At 45.2% G+C, this 19,632-nt stretch overlaps 1 protein-coding gene across 3 annotated transcripts in view; it reads right to left on the bottom strand.

Annotated features, from left to right (window-relative positions):
• The window catches only part of LOC103622915 (glypican-4), a 227,116-nt gene that overhangs the window by 104,694 nt on the left and 102,790 nt on the right, over window positions 1-19,632 (bottom strand). For 2 of the 3 annotated variants that reach the window (XM_017743202.1, XM_017743211.1), the window contains exons 6-7: window positions 9,580-9,768; window positions 7,695-7,851 (exon numbers count right to left, since the gene is read on the bottom strand). In XM_017743202.1, coding sequence (XP_017598691.1) covers window positions 7,695-7,851; window positions 9,580-9,768 — 346 coding nt within the window. The remainder of the gene's footprint in view (window positions 1-7,694; window positions 7,852-9,579; window positions 9,769-19,632) is intronic. The other variant, XM_008641941.2, reaches the window with a different exon arrangement.

Raw genomic sequence — 19,632 nt, 5'->3', positions numbered from 1 at the left:
GGGACTGGGTTTGTGATTGTTTGCTGTTACTGCCAGAGTTATTGTTGTTTGTTTGACTGGTTATACACATACAGATATATAATAGTAAAGAACTGTTATTCCTATTCCTCATACCTTTGCCTGAAAGCCCCTTAATTTCAAAATTATAATAACTCAGAGGGAAGGGGGTTGCAATTTTTTTTTTCATTTCAAGGGAGATTCCTGCCTTCCTTGGCAGACACCTGTCTTTCAAACCAAGACACCCCAAGACACTTTTTGGGCAGACATGTTTTTTAGTCCTTGATGGACCTTAGTTCTGTGAACTTGTCTTCTTTTGTCATTGAAAAGGACCTTAAAGATCATCTAGTTCCACCACACTTGCCACAGACAGGGACCTTCCACTAGAGCAGGTTGCTCAGACCAAGTTGGCCTTGAGCACATTTTCAGGGAACAGGAGCTGCAGCAGGCATAGGGCAGGAGAGGGATGACCCAGCCCTGTGCCCACAGGACATCCTGTGATGTTTTACAGCTGAGTGCTGGCACATTGACACAAGTGCTGAGCACATACATCAACCAGGACAGCCGGAACACACTCCAGGGCCAGAGCCCTCTCCCACAATGCTGAGCAGGGCTGTGTCATTTATTACATCCCCATAATCGCTTTTATCAGCTTACCTGCAGTAAGGCATTAGTAAAAGCCAAGCCACTCATGAAAGGGGCACCCTCTCCTATGTGCAAAGTCAATCAACATGTTATATTGTTATCGAGCTTGCAGACAAACCTCCCTTTGTACAACAAAATGTGCAGATACGGTACCCTGACCATCAGTGTAAGGTTATCTTATCAGGCCTTTAGTAAGTAGCACCTGATCTGCTTCTGTCTGAAATATGCCTTTATTGTTGTCCCTTAAAAAGAAAACCAGTTAAACTATTTTGCCTCTCCACAAGGAAAAACAGCAAAAAAAAGAAAAGCAAGAATGTATCCAAGTCAGGAATTGTGTTTCCCAACTTCATCAGAATTCATATGTTTTCAGCCACAAAAAACAGATTCATCATCCTTTAAAGAAAAATATGGCCATCACTATTGCAACTGGGCACATTTTTGCATACTTGAAATTGTTTTGAGGCGTTCAGTCTTGTAAGATGCTGCATGCAGTAACAATTTAAAGAAACATTAGCTCCCAAATGACACTGTTGAAAAGTATCTCCTTAGACACCCTGGCATAGTACAAACTGTTATTCAAACCTGCAGCCTAACTAGATGCTTTTGCCAGCAGATTGGCATTATAAACATTTGGGAGTGATGAGCAATCACAGATTCCCAAAGACCTTGGCATATTTTTACGTGTTACAGCAGAAGCATCATCTCATCTGACCTTTAGTGTGTTTCCAGCCCTTCAGCCCCACCCAGTCTCCTCACACTGAGCCCACAGATCAGCCTCATCTTCCAAAAGAAGGATTTAGACCAGTGTCTGCTCACACTGGGAATGTAATGCTTCATGTGATTTATGAATGTCCCCTCCTCTGATTCAGCTTTTTAAAAATGGTACATCATTCTTTGCTTTGAGTGAGAATGGACTGAGGCAGAGGAAGTCCTGAAAATACCAGATACAAATTGCTCAGATGGGCTTGGATTTGTAAGCACAACACTGAAAAAGTTAAACAACAGTTAAAAATTGAAGTGCAATTGAAATAAAAAAAATAGAACCATGAGATTAATATGTCCAGTGGACTTACTTGCCGATTCCACCAATGGTTTTTGCACATATATAGCTTTTCTCAAAGTACAAATTCTGATAGATGACCTTCTGCTTCTTCAGTTGTGAACTTAGTGTTTCTTTGGAGGAACTCAGGGCACAGAGGTCACAAGAACCCTTCAAAATATACACACTGTGTACAGTCTGAGGCCTGCAAGAGTCACAGCTAGCTGAAGGATGCTATGAACAAGCCCTTGTCCAAACACCACCAATAATTTTCCCAGTCTGTCAATAAAAAAAATCTTTTTTTTGCTGACGTCAAAAGTAAATTAATGAACTTGCCACTCAATCAGAGCATCAGTCAACTGCTACACGTGACTCCCTCTCCATCTTTCAGCTTTTATTTAGACAATGATGAGGAATTCTTGACTTTCTACCAAATCTTCATTAAAAGAAAAATTCAATAAACACAAACATTTGAAATAGAAAAGCAATAATCAGGCTACTGCATTTTTTTAGTTGGTACAATTCCAGCTCTTCCATCAGGATAATCTAGCTGACATTTGGCCTTGTCATTTTTTCACCCTGGGACAGGATGAATGTCTTGTAAAACAGCATGTTTCTGCTATCAACAGCACTCTCTTTGGAGAAAAGAAAAATAAAAAAAAAAATGTTTCTGCTACTAAAATGCTAAGTGCTAAAGCTTTTAGCAGATAGAAAAACTCATGGGAAGGATGCTGTGTCAATCCAACCCAGCTCACCTGGTGCCTGAGCAAAGGACAGGCCAGCCCTGCTGAAAGCTGAGCAGAGCCATGAACAGTAAATATTGATACCGCATACATGATATTTGACAGTACGACCATCCAAGCCTGCAGGCTGTTCATGAGGATGGGACAACAGCCACATGGCCCTGCGCTGTCAGCAAAACCCACACAGATGGGGATATGTCCCACCTGTGGAAGGAGTATTTTAAAAGTCATTCAGGTATTTGAAAATGCCTGTCTCAGCAGAGGGATGAACAGCCCAAGACCCAGCAGTAAATGGAGCAGAGCAGTGTCAGCAGATACAGGTACTGGGACAGGGGCACCCTTGAGGCATTGGCAGAGCAGTGATCATTGTGGTAAAGGATGGGAATACATGATCTTGTAAATATTTTAACTAGTGTTGGTCTGTCTCCCAGTACACACATGGAGTGACCCTCGGCAGACTGATTGCTATTCCCATGTTGGGAGCATCCCCTCTTCCAGCACAAAAGCGCATTTCTAAGGAACTTTTCCCACAGAAATGAGCAGCAGAAACCAGGAGGGCAGCACCCAAAGCAACCTTGTCTGGCCTCCCCCTCTGCCACTCACAGCCACCACCTTGACAGGGGAACCCCCTGGTACATGTTTGACCCCCAAAATGAGCAGCCTCAGGGAGGGAGCTTGGATTGATGGCACCCTCCTGAAATAAATCTGGGAGAAGATGGAGTGAGGGGAGGAAGGTCACCAAAGGCTGAGCTGTAGGAACATCTCAGCACTGAGACCTCTAACATGGAATGCTTTACTGGGGCATTTGGAGTTGTTTAAAAGCAGAATAGGATGAAAGTTGCAACTCACAGGGTTTCAGAGCAGCTTCCAAAAACATGGTGAAGGACAGAAAACACAGGGTTCCCACTCTGTGCCCACACAGGGCATGGCCACCACACAAACACAGAGACCTCCCCTGCCCTGTGACGTGCCTATATTCCCATTTGGAAGCAAAACCACCTTTGTAACATGGAGAAAGGGGCTACCAGCAAACAGCCTTTCCACCTGGGAAGAGACCACACTTGGACAGCTCAGAGGCAATATTCAAGCCTGTAATTTGATGAGAGCACTCAGAAAAAATCCTGCCAAGAGAATAAATCAGTGGCAAAGCGAGCTAGACTAAAGAGTTACAGATCTGGTAAGTCATGGGGGAGACTGTGCTGATTTTTCAAATAGCGCCTAGGTATGGTATGAATTGCTGGAAACCCACAAAGGGTCTGGCTGCAAATGGGCAAGGTGCAGGAAAACTTGGAGCTTCCTTGGGGGCTTAACCTACAAACTCCCTCTTCCCCTTAGAAATAGCCAAGGGACAGCCGAGAGGAAAACTAACTGCAGGTTATTGCAGTAGCAGCAGCCAGGCAGGGGAGCTGTTTTACATACACAGATTTCCAGAGCCATCTTTATATATCTTTATTGCACACATATCTCATGGGATGAGGCCAACTTCCCTTCCCAGGACAAACTATTTCTGCTTAATTCTGCCAAATCCATCTGTTCCCAAGACAACTTTTGTTGCTGCCTAACACAGATATTTTGGAAGAGTAAATCTTCCCCTCAAGCTCCCAACCCCTTCCCCCAGTTGCTGGATTGTTCAGAATGTTCCCTGGGTGTTTCACCTACTAAAACAGATCTTTTCCTCCCAGCAAAGCTTGTGAGATGCCATGGGGCACAGGTGAGCTGGACCAAACCACCTTTGCAAAGCCTCTGAAATGCCTGCACCTCCTCTCCCCCAGCATTTAATAAAGCCCACACCTGGCACAGGAGCCTGTCCAGCGTCCATGTTTTATTTTCAAGCTCCCTGGCAATGATCTCTTTGGTTCCAAGTGGCATCTGGAGTGAGCACACCCGAGGTGAGCTAATTAGTGGGTGGCTGGCTGGAGCACCAGCAAAGCACCAACCACCCCGAGCTCTTTTTCCTTTGAGTGCCTAGTGCAGGATGACTGATCCCAGAAGGCTGTGAGCACATGTTTGCATCACAGAGCCTGGAAGACATTTTCACTGGTTCATAATTTGGGGGGAAATACTATAATTCATTTGCAGACATGATTTGCCATTGGTGTGGCATAAATATATGTGTGTGTATGTACAGAGCTCTATTTTTAGAGCTGCATGGCCAGGGTGCCAGCACCATGGGTACTCTATTGACAAACAGGATGCACTCTTCTCTGAGTTGGGAGGTTTTCAGTCCTCCCCCTTATTGTAAACATCATCTGCCTTCAAAACCCTTAATGTGTTGCAGATGTGACAAACAATAAAAGACCTATCATAAAAAAAAGCCTGCCATCTCCATGTTTCCCACTGGGGCAACATAATAATGAATTTATTAGCATATAGGGCTCACCAACATATGTTTATAGTCACTCGCAAACTTTTGACTTGACAGTTTACAAGTATGTTTAAATCATTAAAGTTTAGGTTGATTGTCCAGTTATCACAGTCTCATTATAAATAGGAAACAAAGGTTACATTTTATACAACAGGCAATAAATCAAAACTAGTCTGTATTTTAGAGTGACTTTTTTTTTTCCTCTTTTGCTCCTTTTTCATCTCCTTATTTTCAAGACCTTCTGAGGGGACATCTTGGTGAGGCCAGTGCTCAGTAGATGTTTGCAGTTAGCTGGCAGGACCAGTGGCACCCACACCAGGGAGCAGGAGAAACTCTCACTGCATTTGAGAGATGCAAAGACCTCAGAGGTGGCAAACTCTGCCAATGTTTTCACTCAATCAACAGCCAAAATCAGAGCCAGCCCAAGACACTCACCTCTCCTCCTTCTCAAGGCATCACCAAGTCCATCTGCAAGGCTTGGGAAACCCTCTGGAAGAGAGTTCTCCACTGCCAATTTCCTCCTAAGCTGAACAAAGCAAAGCACCTGAGAAAAGGAGGGCAAAACCCCAGACTGTGTCCCCTGACTGCAGACATCGAGGGTCAGCAGGACTCAAACATGCTCAAATGGGGGTTTGGGTTTGACCATTGCACTACAACACAGCCTTCCATCCATGGTCCTGCCTTAACACTGCAGAGCATCCAGCACAGGATAAAACCAGGGGCTCAATAGCACAATCCCAGTCACTCCCAGTCCCTTCTGCCTCTATTACAGGGTAACCACCTTGGAAAGTAGAGAGATAAAGCCACATTACATTTTGTAAACTATTTCCAGATTTCAAAGCCTGGCATAATTTCAAATCGGCATGCTACCCTAAAATTTAGAATTTGTGGAAAGGGGGGGGGAGGGGGGAATGTGGAATAGTTTCTGGTCCCTTTTATTTCTTGCTATGTACATGTAATACGATGGAAAAAAATTAATTGAAAAATACCCTTTCAAAGTAAAAAGAAATATCATTCTCATGTTGAAAGTGAATATTTCCACACCATCAGCAACTTTTCCTGGGCTGGTTTCCAACTTAAAACTTGAGCAGAGTCATAGTTTATATCCAATACCAACCAAATAGGATTCTGTCACTTGTCATATCAGCTTCACCTTTCTGCTCTAAAGCAAATCATAGAAAAAGAGCATATGGCATGGGCAAGCAAGGAAGAAGGTCTCCCTGATGGCACAGCCCATGCCCTCTGAGCTAAGTCAATGCCTTAAAGCCCTGTTGGAAAAACTCCACACTCTCAGCAACCTGAAGCACTTTACCTGCCAGGAACCCCACGCCCCAGAGACACAACTGCATTAAAGTTAGTATTTACCCATCCCAGACCAAAGGCAGCAGCAAACACCCTCCAGCAGAGCAGCACAGGGAGGACAAATCCTCTTTTCCTACTACATGTTCATGTACCACAGTGACAAGAGGGGTCTAAGTTGCCAGAAGGGCAAGTCATCAGGGACATCAATACAGTGATTAAACTAGCCTAGAGAAACAGAAAAAGGCAGAAAGGATCATATACCTGGCTTCAGAGATCACTGATGATAGTGTGGGGAAGGCTTTAAGAGGAAATTAGAAACACATTAAAAATAGCATCAAGGTGCGACACAAAGATCATGGAAAATGAAACACTTATCTCTGCTCTCAGCATGGGACACTGTGAATCACCTGTATTTCTTTAACAAACTTTGTTATTTAGTTCTTGGATGAAATAAAGTATATTTTATCCTTCTCACAATTCTGTGTTTCTCTTTCAGACTTGGAGTGGAGGACTTTAAAAGTCTTTTTTTTCTCTTACTTAATATTTGAATATATGTATTTTATGCATTTTACATAATGTGTCAATAATCTTTGATATGAGACTGGCATTTAATATTTCAGCTCTCACTTCATTAAAGATAGTTTAATTATCCCAGACCAATGGGAGGGAATTTATAAACATCTGTGCTTCGTTTAGGAGCCCAAATTTGCCTTTTAAACTTCAAAACTGCAAAGCTGATTTTATCCAGCTTCAGTTGTCTGGTCTCTCAAAGAGCACCGTGTAGCACTGGAACCAGCATTAATTGGGCCAAGCCTACAGCCCGCAGACCAATGTCCAACACTGTTCATCCATGCTGGACACAGCCTCCAACAGCCTGGGCTTGCTCACACTAGCGAACAGATGAGCTCCACAGACTGGTCAGTGGATCAAGGCAAAAGCCCACACCAGCAGCACATGTGACTTCCCGACTGGTCCTTTGCTTTCTCCTCCCAAGGGGTGACCAAGGACTACCTCATTAATAATGTCAGGAGTGCCTCAGGGCCGTTTTCAAAGCAACCAAAGACATGACTCACACTGGCAAGCAAAGATTTTTAGGCTCCCAAGTACCTAAATCACTTCCGCAAAATGAGCCTGAGGTATTTGCAAAAAATCATTGGGGGTTTCTAAACCCTACATCAGAAATAACCATCATTAGCTGCAGTCAGACAAGCATTCCTGACTTTCTGATGCCCATCAGGAAGCTAAGAAGCTCATCTTGAATCTCAGGATTGCAAGCAGCAGTGGGAAGGAAAGAAGAGGCTGACCCTGGGACCTGCATCAGATTTGCAACTTGCCTCAAATCCTCTCCAATGGGCTGCCCTCAATACACCCTTACAAAACCAGCCTGGAAAAGCAGAGGCATTTCTTCTCCAGCTGCTGCCTCAACTGGCACCAAGGCCAGCCAGCAGAGTTCTGGGCATCTGTAGCCTCTGGGCTGTGGAGGGCATTGGGGGTGGCTGCAGCAAGTGAACCTGAGCAGACCCCAGGGAGCAGCTCCCCATACCATCACCAAAACCTATAATCCACAGAGGGACAGCTGCTGCAATACCACCATCCCCATCACCTGCTAAGAAACGGAGCTGGTTCTTCACTCGCAGCACTCCATCCCCAGAGCCTCTGCCACAGTCATCTTCATCGTCGCAGTCTCCACTCTCCTCCTCCTCCTCTTCTGGGGCTTTTCCTGAAGCTTTTCGATGGGGCAAAGTCATCCCTCTGAGCAGCTGAAAGACATGAGGGGCCACAGTCACTCAGCCGCTTCCCTCCACTCTCCCTGCTGCTTTGTCCTCTGCTCGCTGGGGGAGTGGGTGACAGGAGCGGGACAGGATTCAGTGGAGCCAGGACAGTGGGACAAGACCCCAGCACACTCCTTGTGCCAAAGTACTGATGAGCTCAGGTTCATTCATGGACAAAGCTGCACGCAAAACTTCAGTGGAAGAAACAAAAGGAGGAGGCAAACCCACATTGAGTCATTCTGCCCTTCAGCTTCTGCCCAGTGAGCATCCCATGAGCCCTGCAAGACCCCAATGTCACCAAAGCTCTGGGGTCCGCTACAAAACGCATGTCAAGTTAGGCCAGACAGGGGAAAAAATAGTAGCAAGAGGAACCTCTGTTCAGGGAATCTCACTGCTTTCAGGGACTCTATCCCATCTGAGAAGTAACACAAGAAAGGAAATGGCATATCTCTCAGGTCTGTATGGACTCCACAAACTACATCTAAAAAAAATCTCATTTCTCACTCTTGAAGCACAGAGGGTGCTAGTGAAAGTTTTTGGGGTAGCCAAGTGACACAATGAAAGCATCTTTTAAAGAATATTTTAAAGCTAAGTCCTAAGTAACAGTGGGAATTTGTACATCCCTGAGACAGGGACTTGAATGCCTCCCCTGAGCATGGGGTCAGGACCACTTTCCAAACATGGGTGGGAGCTCCCCATGCTCCCATCACAGCACACAGAGGGATTAGACACAGTATAAATTATCAGCTTCCTCTCTTCACTGACTTTCCTGATTTTGCTGTTGCTGAAAGCAGCCAGCTACTCCAACATAAACCCAGATCCCCTTTGAAAAAGTGTGAGTCAGCTAGTTAATATATGCTGAAAATTTCTATCACTGCCACTCTGCTGTTAAAAGCTTCTTGAATTTAATCTCAGTGCTAAGGGAAAAAAAAAAATGAAAAGGATAAGTAACAGAGAAGATATTGCAAAATGGGACCTTTCCGCATACTTCAGGGGTTTAGTTAGTTCCATCTCTTGCAGCACTGTGCATGCCTTGCAAGGCATTTTTTAATATCTGGAATCTAGGTTATATTTTTAAACTATTAAGCTAGCCTTAGAAAACAGTTTCTAAAATATTTAGCTCCTGAAGTTTATACAGCCTTGGAGGAATGCCTTTGGCATCTGGCTCGCCCTGTCCACAGCAATGTCCACATACTTCAGTGTTTATATTAGAGGAGTGTAACATAATGAAAAACAAATGGCTCCATGTAAGACCCCTTTGGGTTCCCCAGCTGCAGCAAACCCTGCAGCAAAGCTCTCTCTGGCACGTGTCAAAGTCTGCCTGGTGTGAGAACCATGCTGGGTGAGTCCCACATCCACGGTAGGCAGCAAAATGCAGCTCATCTCCTCAAAACTCAGAGGATGTGCTTTCACGGTCTCCAACAGGCTTTGGCTCAGGCTGGTTAAGTTCATTTTTCAGGAATTTTATTTTGTTTAGACATTTACAGGCCTTTCCCAGAATATGGTGCAACCACAAAAAAATAACAAACAAAAAGGCAAGTGCAGCGCTGGGGGTAGCACAGGGAAGACCCCACCCAGGAACTGAACATGCCAACCACCCAAGCCTTTACATCATCACTTGTACTTTGCTCCTCCAAACAAAGCCCCCAGCTAATAGCAGTCCTCAGCTCGAGGTAGAATGAGGGTCTCCCATGCACAGCTAATTAGCACACACACCAGTTCAAACCCATTGCTCCAGTGCACCACTGCCAAAACCCAAGTCCATCGTGCTGAAAGGGACCGCGACTGTTCAGCAGCAGGATGCTTGCTCCTCTGTGGGATTCTTGTTCCTCTGCATCCCAGGAACAGAACAAGCCAGACGGGACCCAACCATGCAGTCCAGGTGGCACAGCTTTCATGATTTACCTGAAAGAGCAGAGGAACTTTCTGGCAGAGAGAATTAACTTTTGGGATATTTTCAGATTTAATAAGCTCAGTGGGGGGCAAGGAAAAATCAGGATTTTTCAACTGTGTGTTTTCAAACAATAAAATAACTGAGCATTTCTTGTAATACTAGTTTTTTCCTTGGCATGCCATAAATTAGCAGCTTAATTTCTATGCCTTTGTAGCCACAATAAAACAGGAACTTTCTGAGAAACATCACGTGGGCCCCAACTTCGGCTCAAGTGAACGTGACATCCCTGTGCCACACTGCTCATTCCTTTGCCAGGAGAAAACCTCCATCCTTAGCCATGCCCTCCCCAGCTGCTGACAACTATAGAGAGATTCAATTAAATTTTTCAGCTGCCTGTGGGAGAAATAGAGCCCATGACACAAAACCTACTGGAATAGTTAGCAGAGACCAGGCGTGGGGTGGAAATCCTACTCCACTCAATTGGTACATCCAGACCCAGGAATGCTGTTGGATGTCAGCTTCATCCAGAGCAGCAGCCCTAGTCCCACTCATCAACCATTCCACAACCTCCTTGATGGTTTGCATGCTTTATGAAATTATATTTGGTGGGCTGAACATAGATTCCCCATCCTTAAATAGCAAGCAGAGCTGACTGTACCCTAAAATTACAGTTTATTCATGTCTTGTGGTTTAAAGCCCGTGGTAAGAGGCAGGAAAATACACGGTCTGGTGATCACTAAAGTAGTATGTAACAGTGAGATAGCTTTAACTTAATCACAACTCACCCAGCTCTAAGAGTTTACTGTCTTATCTACTCTTCTTTGCTAAACCATAATGGCAAAAATACACTGTAAAGTACCTGATGTAAACTGGAGCACACTTTGTGGGAGGCCGGGGACACACATCCGCACACCTCCGAGGGGGCTGCGGGGCTTTCCTCTTCCATCCACACAACCACCACGGCAAGAAACTCCCTCTGCTCCTCACTACAAGTTCTAACGGATCAGGCATCCATCAGTTTTATTTCCAACCTCATCCCCTTTAAACCCTGACCCTCTGGACAGATAGGGTGGGCAGTGCCAGGGCATCAGCAGGAGGCACTCCAAGGGACACTGGGCAGTCACATCTGGTTTCCATGTACATCTTTGTTGTTTGGTTTGTCTTGTGGTCTCCCTACAACTTAAAACACAAGGCAGAAAGGAACAGTGTGCTGAGCCTTCCTGCAAAGAAAGCTCCCCAGGATATCCCAGCATGATTTACACAATTATTCATAACTGTACAGTGAACAGACAAAACAGATGCAGCAACACAGGGTAATGACTCAGCTTGTCTTGGACAGGCCACTGTATGTTGAAATCTTTTTAACTCCTCATTCTTTACAACCACTTCACTCAGAGCCCCCCATTCCACCAGCCCACTGAGCCACCTGGTCTTATTTTTCCAATTTCAACACAAACAGTGGGTGCTGCAACATAGTTTTTACCATTAATCACCCATCTCTGAAAAGAGCTCAGCATCATGTTTCTTGGACTGCAGTTTCATAGCTGTTTTGTCCTTTTGGAAACTAAGCCCACAGTATTGCAAATATCAATTTGAGCAACACCCAAAATTGTGCCCACAAATTCAGATTAAATACTGTCAGCAAGCTACAAGCACTGTGCTCCTTTAGGGCAGAAATCATCCCTTTCAACACACTTCAAAAATATGTAAAGTAAAGAGAACAGCCAAAGAGATTATTAAGGGGAATAGAAGACTTTTAGAAAAACATTTAATTCCTTCATGAGTTTAGGGGAGAAGGCTGATTGATATTTGTAATCTTTTGGTGGACAGAGCTGTCATTTAATTTAGCTTGCATGACTGAAAAAATTTAACAAAAAGTGCTCCAGAGAGTTTTGTTGAAATTCTTTGCATGTTTTTAGTAAGCCTCTGGAATACGATCAAACCTAAAGAGCTGGAGAGGATGGAGACTGAACTTGCAGCTAAAATAATATTCAGAATTGTAATATATGCTTAATAATCAAGTATTCACATCCAGCAGAAAAAGTGGCTCAGTGCACAAATGACTCTGGAGCTCCAGCCATGTGTCCATGTGCTGCTTGGCATCAGGAAGGGAACCCTGGCAACTCAACCTAGCAGGGAAAACCAGCTCCTGGCTCTGCTAGAAACCTCACAAAACTCAATGAATTTCACCACCTCACAACTGGTTGAAAAGCTCAGGATGCCTTCCTTCAGGAGCCTTGTAAGGAAGACTTTTGGAGGAGCAAAGGTATTACCTCCCCTTCCTTCACTCCAGTCACCCACTCCAGCCACACACTTACAAGTACCTGACACAAGTGCTGAGATACTTCTCACACAACTCCTGAGATTCCCAACGGATCAGGTTTCTCTATTTTAAATTCCATCCTGCTAAAAACATTGGGTTTTGGGGGTGAAAAACTAGATCTTATGTGGCCAATCCTGACCTTGAAATCTGCAATACCAAATAATTTATGTGTGGCTTTTGAATCAGGGCAACATCATGGGAAACGTGCAGATTTTCACACGATACTGTTCCCTGTTAACAGCTCATTATGATGTACAGAAGTATATTCCCATTATGAAATACAGCTGGGGTTGTTTTGCTTACGAAGGTCATTATCTGATCACAGGCAAGAATTGGGGAAAGGAACCCATTTTATAAGGCTAAGTTGTGGACTTTTTCAAAACTCATGTGTTTTGAATTTGGTGGCCTGATCAAACATAAGCATGCAACAGCAGAATCGATTCTCTCCACTTCCTCTGCTTATTAGCCCTGGAAATAGCAGGAAAAGATTATATTTTATTAGCAAATACTTTATTATTTAACCAACCCTCATGAGATTGCTGGTGCCCTCCACATCACGTTTCTATTTCCCCGCTGCCTTAGGTTTACCCACTCTGTGGAGACACACCTTTGTGGAACAGGAGTATGCACAAACACAAACTTAATGCAACATCAACAGCATAATTTTTTTATTGCTTCTTTACAAGCTCCAGAAAGCCTTCCCCCTCTTGGGCAGCAACAAAATGCAACACATATTACAGAAAAACTCAATGTTCATTGGCACCAAGCACCAAACTCCATTTGAAAATAAGGATATTTAACACCTTAAAAATATCTGTAAATACCGGGATTTGTACTTCTGTCTTGCAAGAGTGAACACATGAGTGTGTGCACACCAGCAGGCACCACTGCTCTTCTGATGACAGCGCTGGCCCATGGATAGAACCACCCATTTTGGCAGGAGAACATCTGAATTGTGGTTTCCTTATGGTCCTTCCAGTTGGATGCACCTTGGTAGCACAGACATGGCAGAGAAGAAACCTGTTCCTCATTGAACTCCAATTTCAAGCTCAGCAGAACAAAAAGTGATCACTAATCAAATGTTAATAAAGTGAAAGCAGACTTTGGAGATGGAAAAGTGATTTGCAGTGCTTGGAAAAATGATGAGTTGGACATGGCCATTTTCTCAGCTGCTCTAAAGGCCAATTCTGCATTTCCCTGTGCTGCCTCCTTTGAGACATCACAAGGTTTGAGCTAAACTCAGCAGACCAAGCCCCAGACAGCACCTCCTGCCTGCTCTGAACAGCATCAGCAAGGGCATTCCCTCCCCACACACTGCTCTTGAGTCACTCCTACTCTGGGGCTCTGCACTAGTCCATGGTGATGGGTGACTAAAGTTGTGAACCATAGTTCTGAGCCTATATTGTGGCTCCTTAGCCATAAAAATGTTTTAGTCTTTAATTCTAGCACTCAAAATACCTGGAATAGGAAAAATCCCTACCATGCATCAGTTGGGGTTTACCAGCACAGCAGGACCCACTTTATTATCTTCACAGGCTCCAGAGGAGATGCTCTTGGCTGCCAGTTAAGTCACTTTTCCTGGTCACTCTCCTGATAGCACAAAGAAGATGGTGACAGCAGTGAATTCATTGACCAAAGGGTGGCTCTACTTTATGGATCATCAGCTTAATTCCAGATTAGCTATCCAAACTGACATCATCCCTATGGGTAAAGGGAGACAGATAAAGACCCCTAAGTGCTGGCAGTAATTAACACGAGTTCGCACTCGACAATAAATCTCATTTGGCAGCAGAAGGGGCTGCCAAGGAATTATGGATTGCTCTGGTTTGGTGAGGGCGGGCTGATGCCCGGGACTGTATGCTCCCATGGAGGTTAAGCCCTGGCTAGCACCACGGCAGGCACAGGGACCAGCTCCTGCCTGCTGTCCCCCAGGCAGGGGAGGTGTCACTTCCCTGGCCTGAACAAATGCTCATTCATCACCAGGCACATGTGAAAAAGAGATTACCCAGGCTTTACGATCAGCTCATTCACCTTATATCCAGTTCCTTCCCCTTCCACCCCAGCTATTTATGGCTTGTTTTTGTGCAGCAGTAGGAAGGAACAGGACAGTGCGGGTGCCGAGCAGGGCTAAGGGGTACAGCCCAGCCTGATGGAGTCCTGGGCAATCCCTGTCTGCTTCTGGCTCATCCCCTGAGCCCCACATCGATGCCAGTGCTGGAGAAATACTGCTTTCCTCTTTGAGCCACTACAGCCCCTTCTCCTATTTTGCCTTTCCAAGCCTTAACTATTGCTGGACCTTCAGCATCCCTTCCTACATCTGCTTCCATCAAACACAGACATCCCTCAAATTCAAAAAACCCAATCACTAGACCAATCATCAAACATGTGGTTGGACTAGGCAATAGATGATGCCTTCAGCATTTTGCTGAAGTCTGCCTGGACCAATTCCTCTCAGGATCAGAACGACTTCCATGAGCTACCATTTCCCTAGAAGCAACATAGGAATGCAGCTACTTATTGCAAACACCCCGTTCCATCTCTTCTTCACTTTGCCTGGGCTGATCAGGCACATTAACTACCCACAGCTGTCAAGGGTGGTGGAAAAGGTTTTGCAAAGATGCTCCCTTCTTGCTGCCTGCAAGGGCTGGTTATCTTGTCCCCTTTCCACACTGCTCTTCCTCTGGCATCATATCCCTGCTCCTTCTCCCCACAAAGTTTCTCAGCCTCCTACCCCTCTCCTTTTCACCCACTCTGCATCACAAGACATGAGAACCTGGACCAATTTCTTCACCTCTCAAGCAGCCACCCCTCAGGGCGTTGGCAGCTGAGTGAAGAAGGGATGTGGGAGCCTACATGGGCCAGGACCCGACACTGCTATTATCCATGTTTTCCATATTTTGTTTCATTATGTTGGAGCAGAACCCCACTCTGCTATCCAAACACTGCTCAGGAAGGCCCAAAGTGCATGTCACCAGAAGATGAAACATGAGACAACAACCAAAGTAGAAGCACAAGAAACAAGACAAAATGGGCAGAGGTGGAGCAATCAACCACCTCATCGCCATCACATCCTTCAGACATTTGAGCAGGGATGGCCTGGATGCAAGGTGCCCTGGATGCAAGAGCACCTAAAAGGACGTGCAGGTCTCACACCACCTCGAGCCATCTGCTAAAACAGCCCCGTGGTTCTGTAGAGGGGATCAGGGTGACCCAGGCAGGGGGTGTAGCAGCCAGGGGGTCCCACAGCCTCCTCCTGCCCAGCCCAGCCCAGCCAGTTGGAGCAGCTGGGAGATTTCCTCTTGGTTCAGGCTCTGGCACACATGGCGGCTCTCTGGCTGTTGGCGACGTCTGCAGGGCTGCTTGCGAGACAAACATCTTGTCCTTGGCACCAGGTAGGAAACAGCAAGCTGAGAGCTGGGCCGGAAGAATTTTTTTCCTCCACTTCTCCTTCTGCAACACAGACCCCTGTCCCAGTTGCTTTCCTTTTCCCCTAAAAGCTCCCAGTGGAGAAGGACTCCTCAAATCATGCATTTTTGTGCACTGTGTTGTGTTGCACAGAGGTTTCTGCCAAAACACCAGCTTGAGTCACCCTGGCTGCATCCTGCCCTCCTGGGGGCTGCTCCTTCCAAGCTTTACTTTTGCATTCACTTCGCTTCAAGGCTCTGGAAGCCCAACAAGTGACTACAAGCAGTTCTAATAGATGTCCCCTGGTCCACAGAGCTTCCCAGGGAACTGAACAGCTGCCTTATAAGCCAGTTATCTCCCATCAGACAAGACAACCCCAGCGTGGGGTTAATTATCAAGCTGTTGATTTTAGCAGAGACTTAAATCAAGCAGGGGGAAGAAGACTCCATGGCAAACACCTCCAAACCTGTTAGCTAGGCAGGATCAAGCAGCTGGTCTCTAATTAATAGACGATGGCTGGACTGCCTCCTGGGCAAGGTCTCAGCTCTCCTCTTTGTTCAGAGCACGGATGCTGCTTGCAAAAACCAAAAAAACTTCAGGGACACAAATTTTCCAGTGTCAATATTGGCACCTAGGATGAGTCTACCAACAGGATAAGGAACCAACCAGGCTCCAGCATGGGCACTGCTGACACACCAGGGTGCAACTCATCACTGATGCTGAATGTACCCAACAGCAAGGCTCAGGCCTCTGGAGCTGGAGGCAGGAGGATCCCTGCCTGGTGTAGTTCTCCCACACACAGATGCACAGACACCAACTGAACAGCTGAAGCAACTCAGTGTTTAAATTAAGTTCAAAGCTGGTGACTTTATACCCTCCCCCAGTGAGACACAACACTCGCAGAGGAAGCCCTGAAATGCACCTATATAAGTCTCACCCTCAGCTTTTAGATTCTTATGTGCTGCAGAAAAAGGTCAGTAAACTGCTTCCCCACCCATAGGCAGGAGGCATTCAAGGGTTCCTGACAAAAATAAAAGGTAACTTTCTGCCCATCACAGTATTTGTTGATGGCTCGAACACCCTCTGCCAGCTGTCTCCTACTTCCTTGCTGACCCTGCTGCATCAGCAGCATCTTCTTACACATGTCCTCAACCAAGCACATTTCCTTTTCTTAAATATCACTCCCTTGCAATACAGCTAAGCAAGGCCACAGGCAAATCCTGCTGCAACCTAAACTTCTCTCTTTGCTCACAGTCTGATGTGCTGCAAGGGCCATCTCTCATTGCATGGACTCCAGCAGCACGAGCATGAAAATACAACCCAGTCTCTGCAGCCAGTTACAGGTCAAAACCAAGCTAAGAAGTTTAATGAGCAACAGCATTAACCAAGAGTCTTCCTGAGCCATGAGAGGTACTTACACCAATGCAATCAGGTCAAAAGGGTCTCACTGACTGGGAACAGGGTTTGCCAGCACAGAGAAAATACTTGCCACAAGTGTGCCTTGTTCCCCCGCAAACACAAGGCTTGGGTGAAGTGGCAGAATTGCACTGGGGAAATCCCCAGCTCCAACCTGCCTGGCCTGTGAAACAGCTCAGGGTGGAGTGGGAATCTCACAGACATTTTTGTCACACTGCCTGTACACCATTCCACAGCTGGGCACCACATTACCACAGCACAGCCTGGGGCTGGAGAAGGAAATTCCTGTCAGAGCAGTCCCTCTCTGAGCAGGTCTGACAGCGCTGCCTTTTCCTCCTGCCCCTGAGAACATCATCACTAAGCAGTCTTACACCACCTCAAACTGGAATCAAAGGTAACATTATTGTTATCAAGGCTTTTTCTTGGGAACAAAAGCAACTGGATTTTTTCTGCAGCCAAGAAGACTAAGGTTACCTTCTGAACAATGAAGATTAGCTCTTTGAATCCCAGTCCCCCTCTCAGTCTGGACCACATTTTAAAAACCTTGATGTTAAGTCCAATTTTAGAGAAAAACATGAGGAAACTACCTAACATCCCACTAACACCAGAGATCTGTGTCCTTTGTTACTGGGCCCATGAGGGAGGACACCTACCTCAGACATTTACTGATTAAATTACAGCCTGACTCACAGCACAAGGCGACACTTGATACAATTAACCAGGCCCAGAATAACTGTAATTAGCTGTTAATCTGCTATCAACACCTCCATTTACACCGGGTTTTGCTGCACAAGGATTCCTTCAAGTTTGTTTCCTCCACAACAGGATAAACTTCAGCTCTGGTACAGGATATCTGGTGTTTGATTTAAGGCACTGCTGTGCATCAGCTGCATGTTCTGGACACAAAAGCAAATTAATCTCCTTTAAAGGTGTTGATTTGTTTTTTTCCACAGCTGATTTCCACAACATTGTTTAGAGGATGGTCCCTGCAGGACACACCTGAAGCACCTGACTCCCTGCTGGAGCTGAAGCCACAGGGACAAAGTTGTAACATTTCACATGTGGAAGACCACTCCAGTACACACCTCTGTTTGAAAACAGGCACACAAACACACCAGGTAGAAACAATCTCTGGCTGTTAAAAAAAAACTCAGTGTGGATACAGCATTCCCTCAACAATCCTGATAAACCTGGAGGTTTGCCACAGGGTCCAGGCAGGTGATGCCTGCTGCGGGCAGGGAAATAAGGGGTTCAGGTTTGAAAAGTCACCTGACAGTCAGATACTTTCAGATTTAATTACATTCTCATTACCGAGGGTCACACTTCCCCTGATTCAACTGTCCTGGCAAAATCCTGTTAGTACCACTTGCATACAGAGTGGGAGAGCATTTACCTTGTGTGTTAACGGGAGCCAGGGCGCAGATAAAAGAACAATGGAATTAGTACTTAAATACCAGGCCTAGACTCGGTGGAGCTGTAGATTATTTTGTGCACTAAAGAAGAATTAACTGATCCATTCTAAAGCACATTTATCATTAAAATAAAAATCTTACGTCATTTCATTTAATAGCCTTAGTAAGAAATAAATGCAATGTCTGGTTGCTTTTTAACAAGCATGTGGTTTTAATATTTTAATTGTTACAAACTGTTTAATAATGATGAGCGAAAGGTGTGTCCAAGTAATTATTGTATTTATTGACATTTCCTTGGAGGTCTTGATAGATTATATTGCATATATACAATACTTCAGACATTGTAGTGCTAACTTATTAAAGGTGGAAAATGAGTCAAAAACTACTTGCTTTGGTGCAATTTAAATATTGTATTTTGAAGTGATTAGTATTGTGCGTTGCATTATTTAACAATCTGGCAGTTTGCACATTTTTCTAATTATTATGCAGCTTCATCTGATTGAGGAATTAAAATACAGTGGGACTAATAAACCTCAGAAAGCCTAGCAGGCACAGGGAAACTCTATTTCACCAAATCCATCAAAGTAATGGATTCTTCTGAAGGGGGCATATATTCCTGAAAAGTCCCCAGCTCCCCAGGCTCTCCCATAATAAACTCTGTATTTCCCTGTGTGCCCTGAGTGGTGCCTGCATCCTTTTGCCACCCGAACTTGTCTCCCCATGGTGGGGTCAGACCCTCCTCACTGGGTGCCAGTGCTCCACCATGCTGCATTTTGAGCAAAGAGGTTGCAGAGAACTCAGGCACAAGGACATCACACTGTTCCCAGGCCTATTTTGTTTATATCTGATTCAATCAAGTTGTGGCCTTTTGGCCTCTTTCCAAATTAACTTCTGGGTGACCTCCACCATGCCCTCTCCCAGCAGCCAGGCCGCCGGGGAGCAGCCCATTAAACCTACAAACAAATATGGGACATATTGGTTGATCAAACCAGCTTCAAACACGGCTCTGGAAATGCCAGGACGTGCTTTTTTTTTTGTGAACTTCAGGTCTATTTTGTCTTTGGTCCTTCGCACCTCTGGGCCTCCTGTCTTTTTTTTTTTTTTTTTTTTTTTTTTTTTTTTTCCCTTCCAACTATATCTGTGTGTTTTACTGCCTCATAAAACTTCTAAATGTTGTTCTTGTCCTCCTGCAAACCCCTCTAAGAGCAACATGAGGCTCTTTCACATGGGGCTCACTGCAGGACCCAGGTTTTTACATCGAGCACATGAAGAAAGGCAGCGAGACCCTGCTTGGGGGAACAGCTGTAATACTCCAAGAA

This window comes from Corvus brachyrhynchos, unplaced genomic scaffold (genome assembly GCF_000691975.1).
Source record: "Corvus brachyrhynchos isolate BGI_N302 unplaced genomic scaffold, ASM69197v1 scaffold220, whole genome shotgun sequence".
Classification (NCBI taxonomy): Eukaryota; Metazoa; Chordata; class Aves; order Passeriformes; family Corvidae; genus Corvus; species Corvus brachyrhynchos.
The sequence above is the reverse complement of the archived record's forward strand: the minus strand, read 5'-3'. Positions and strand labels throughout refer to the sequence as shown.